Source organism: Mytilus edulis, unplaced genomic scaffold (assembly GCF_963676685.1).
Source record: "Mytilus edulis unplaced genomic scaffold, xbMytEdul2.2 SCAFFOLD_764, whole genome shotgun sequence".
In the NCBI taxonomy this organism is placed as follows: Eukaryota; Metazoa; Mollusca; class Bivalvia; order Mytilida; family Mytilidae; genus Mytilus; species Mytilus edulis.
The window spans coordinates 1-4,912 of NW_027268352.1; the positions used below are offsets into that span (position 1 = coordinate 1).

Here is a 4,912-nt window from a genome sequence, read left to right on the forward strand (position 1 = left end):
CTTCAAAATATAAAATAAAAATGTTCTAAATGTGTCTGCATATAATCAATAGATTTAGAAATTTATAAACTATAAAGACATTCTTTTGTATTTCGTTTTATGTGATCAAGAATTGCATGAGAATAAATATGTGTTTTCTTGTTTCCTGTTGAGTTTGAGACATGTTGTCCTTACATTTATCACAGTTAAGATATAGCATGTACATGATGTATAATATTATATTGGGATATATTACTAAGTTATCAATGGGGCTGTGCATAAATGTATATTGTGTTTAAATAGAACTTTTGCAACATGATCAATCTGGATAAGAAATAAAAATAATCTATTAAACTAATAAGAGAATCCATTGCAATTTGAAGAAAAATGATTCACTGCTTCACCTCAGCCACAATCTTTTTCCAAATAGTGTTATTATATCTTCATAATCATACCTTTTGAACTGCTTTCTTCGTTTTTTTTTATTTGCATACAATATATCCTCAATGGTAAATGAAAATGACATTGCACCACTCTAAAATAAATTTTTAAAAAATTAATCCATCACATTTGTTTTATCAAAATATGCTCAGAAGGAGTTTTTTTTTCAAAACATATACAAAAATAAAAAAAATAATTTGAAAAGTTTATGTCATTATCTTGTTTTATTGATTAACCAATTTTTATTTTCAAATTACTTTCTAGAATTCAATATACGTCAACACATGCATAATAATTTGATGGATAAAGATGGTATGCTACTTAATGTACCTGATTATTATCATTAGAATGTAACTCTGCTAATGAACTTCCAAGAATGTCTTCAGATACTTCTAATTGTTGGTCCTTAAAATATTTAAAAAAAAATAAAATTAAAGTCAGTTCATTCCTTCAATATACAGATATGCTTCATTTGACACGATTCAATACACACACAAATGTAATACATATCTTAAGTTTGTTGTAATTAGCATTGTGAATAAATTTCATAACATTTACTTGAGGCAAACTGAAGTAAGAGAACGGAAGCGAAACATTCAATAATATTTTCCCTTTGTAAAGGGTATCACTCTAGAACAGTCAACATATGGTAAAAGTGACGCTACCCAAATTCAAACTCGATATGTGTGGTGTTGTGATAACATTGTGTATAAATTTCATAACATTTGGATGAGGCAACTAAAGTTAGAGAACGGAAACCAATTGTGGGTGCACTAACAGGCGGACAGTCATACAGGCGTACAAGGGTAAAACTTAATGGCCCTCCACTACCTCCCGGGCATAAAAACAACATGTTTTAAAATAAATTGTACATCTGATGTTGTTAATAGTACATTGTACCTGCTGATTGTAGTCTGTCTGGTGCTCTGTTAGAGGAGTACTTGGAATATCTACGGATTCTTTTAATTTCTTTAGCTAAATAAAGTTAAAATTCACATTATCTCTATATCCAATGTCAATGAAAAAAAATAGGACAGTAGTTCTCCTTATGTGTAAAGATATGGCAACATTTATGCAACATAAATACTTATTTGATATTTGAGAATACTTTGGTCCCTTCTTATAGAATTTAACTCCTGTGATGTTAAGAGCTGTTAATAGTCTTCTATCAAAATAGCAAATTGATCATATACTAAATTTTTGAATAAAAAATATTTCCAATTTCAATTATGGGGTTGTACTATTTTTCCTTTTGTTTGGTGTTACTTCACTCTTACCTGATTGTTATCTTGTGTTTGTAATTCTTGCAATGAGGTCCCAAGAATGTCCACATGTTTATTGTTTATAGTTGTCTACAATTTAAAATTACATTCTGTAAGGAATTATTAAAGCAATTTAACATGGTATCATATTTAGGGTATGATAAAACAAATGCTTTAAAAAATGAATTTGAATATTGAGCTTGAAAACAATAAAAATACGTCCTAACAGTTCACTGACTACAAATTACTAAGCCCCTACAACAAATCAAATAAATAGGTAAAAAATAACCACCTCATCTTCATCATGTTCATGGATTATAGTATCCTGTTGTAAATGAGGTCGTTTGGGTTTTATTGGAGTTGATGTCATTTGCATATTTGCAAACAAGGTACCATCATAACGATCTTCTAAAACCTAAAATAATAAAAAAAAATCATTATAATGCTATTCATTTTTCATGATATATACATGATATATGGGTTTTCCTTCTGCAAATGTTGATATTTCAGTCAAAAATGTAAACTATTCCTGCCTTGCTTGAAGGTATAGATCTATGATAAACATTGCACATCTGAGCGATATATTTGTAATTCAGTCACCTTTTCTGTCAATATTTAAAACAAACATAAAGACACACATGCAGCTGTGATACCATGCATTAGGAAAAAAATAAATGTGTCTTAATCCTGACAGCAGACTTACATAAATATTGTAAAAATTTTAACACCTGACAGTTTAAATGTAGATTATATTTAAAAATCTTACCTCGTTTTCCTCGTTATCAGAGAAACTATAAGGATCATAAGTAGATGTTGATGTTCTAGACCTTTTCTGGGGATTTCTACTAGGTAAATCTGAATTGTAAGTTTGTCTTTCTCTGATCTGTTAACAGAACCCAAAAAAAAACGTTATATATATACAGTTTTCATCAAACCGGCTTCCTCTTCTATGAAATATTGTTGCTCTAAAAGTAATATTTTATAGGATAATATATATTCTGATCCTCTTCATGTGAATTATAATTTAAATTTATCTTTATTTATATGTTCATATTGTGTAGTGTTGTAATTATGTCCCGTCAGGGGCCCTTAATTGGAAATAAAAGAACTTTACACTTTGAACTTTATAATCCATATTCCTAGTATTAGTCTAGTGCAAATTAAAGTTAAACACCAAACACCAGAGACATATAATATAATAATTGTATTATATGTCTCTGCAAACACTAAACACCCCTAAGATGATAGAAACTGTCCATTAAATCATGAACCATATATGTAAATTTTCCACTCTCTGACATCACATACCAAACATGCCTTATTTTGTAAGAATAAAGTAATTCATTCCTCATGCATCAAAATCCTGCAATCTGATTGGCTTATTATCCTGGTGTGAACACTCCATCATTGTTCATTCCAGAATAAATACAACTTTCCAAAAAATCAATTAAATAAAATCTTACTGAAATCAGAGACATATAATACAATTGTATTATATGTCTCTGCTGAAATAAAGAAGAAAAGAAATAAGATGTCAAATAAAAAATCGGCTGTGCCTCAGGTTGTATGAATTTTCCACACGGGTGTACAATTCTGTACATGCTTCCTTGATTACACCAAGATAACTAGTATCGATATCTCTTGTATAAAAATAATGGTAAAAAGATCACTGTTTATAATATTTGCTTTCCAAATTTCAACTTACAAGTTTCATCTGGATAAAAAATATGTATGTAAATAATAAATCGCAATGTATGTCATATGGTATATGAGGGGGAGGACAGGGGTAAGGGAGACAGGGAGAAAGGGGGTAGGAGAAAGGAGAAATGGGGTGGGAGAAAGGAGAAAGGGGGTAGGAGAAAGGAGAGGAAGGCTGGGAGAAAGGAGAAAAAGTTGGAGAAAGGAGAAAAAATAAAATATCTCTCCTTTTAAAAATTTTTCTAATATTTCAAGAAAAAATATCTCAAAAGGAGATGTATTATTCTAATGGGAGAAAGGAGAACGGGGGTATGAGAAAGGAGAAGAGGGGTGGGAGAAGGGAGAAGGGTACCCCCCTGTCCTCCCCCTCGTATATGTTTGTTTGCAATAATACTTAAATCACAATTAAAACAAATAATTATATAAGAAGATAATATATGTATATCTCACATCTTCACACATAGGACTTCCCGTTGACAGTGACACTTCTGGGTGAATATCTGATAATGAAGTTCCAAGTGGATCCTCAACTTGGCACAGCTGTAAAGAAAAACAAGCATTTGAAATACCACTACCACAACATATCAAATTGATTATAAAAATTAGAGCAAAAAGTTATGTTAGTTTCTGGTAAACCAATATTTGGCAATGTTTTTGAAAAAATGTTTCCCCTTTATCATGGTGTGTTCCGTGGAAACAGTTTTCCCTTTCCATCTGAAACAAAACAGTGGCTTTAAGCTTCGGTCACACTTTACTGGATAGCGCGAACGGGCGGCTAACGGATGAAAATAAATGTTGACATAATTGTTAGCCGTTGGGAGTCCGTTCATGTGCTGACCGAATAAAACGGACGTGTAACGAATGCATAACGGACAGACACCGGATATGCAACGAACAAGAAACAGAAGTGTGCTGGACAGAACGGATGTCGAACGCATGCATGTCGAACGTATATCCAACGGACGAGTTCCGCATAATACGGACGCCTAACGGGAGCGTACCGGATAAAACGGATGAACAAAATATACGGGAAAATTAAAGGCGACATTAATAATACATGTAAATCGGATAAATATTCAAAAAGTTACGTTTTACTGGTTTTGGTATGTTCTTTAAAATGTCGCCAAGGGGCAGTGTCTAGCATGAATAAGAGCTGCTTGATTGTGAAGACGTGCCTTTACTCTAAGATCGATTTGCATAATAAGAATTCATGAAGATCGATTATGTATAATAAGAATTCATGAAGATCGATTATGCATAATAACTATTTATGTATGTAAACAAATCATGAGACACATTAAGCTTCGGTCCATAATGCGGTCAGTCAAGTTTACCTCACAACGTCCTTTTAAGACCTTTTAACATATTGGATAGTTTAAACATCAAATTAAAATCTGGATTTAGGAAACACATTTTAATTAACTCTTTATTCATAAAAATTTTGATATCGTTTTTATGACTGAATTTTATCAATATTGATTGTTTGGATGCATTGGAAATATGTCCGTGCAAACTCACAGTTTAAAGAATTT

The 4,912-nt window shown here is 31.5% G+C and overlaps 1 protein-coding gene across 1 annotated transcript; it reads right to left on the reverse strand.

Annotated features, from left to right (window-relative positions):
• Positions 1 to 750: 750 nt before the first annotated feature.
• Positions 751 to 4,508, reverse strand: LOC139507347 (uncharacterized; the record flags this gene model as incomplete). Its single annotated transcript, XM_071295719.1, has 6 exons — positions 3,831 to 4,508; positions 2,449 to 2,565; positions 1,975 to 2,097; positions 1,698 to 1,772; positions 1,321 to 1,395; positions 751 to 825 (listed from the first exon to the last, which is right to left on the reverse strand). Coding segments are annotated over exons 1-6 (477 nt in total), but the record flags the coding sequence as incomplete, so codon positions are not given.
• Between the last annotated feature and the right edge of the window lie 404 nt (positions 4,509 to 4,912).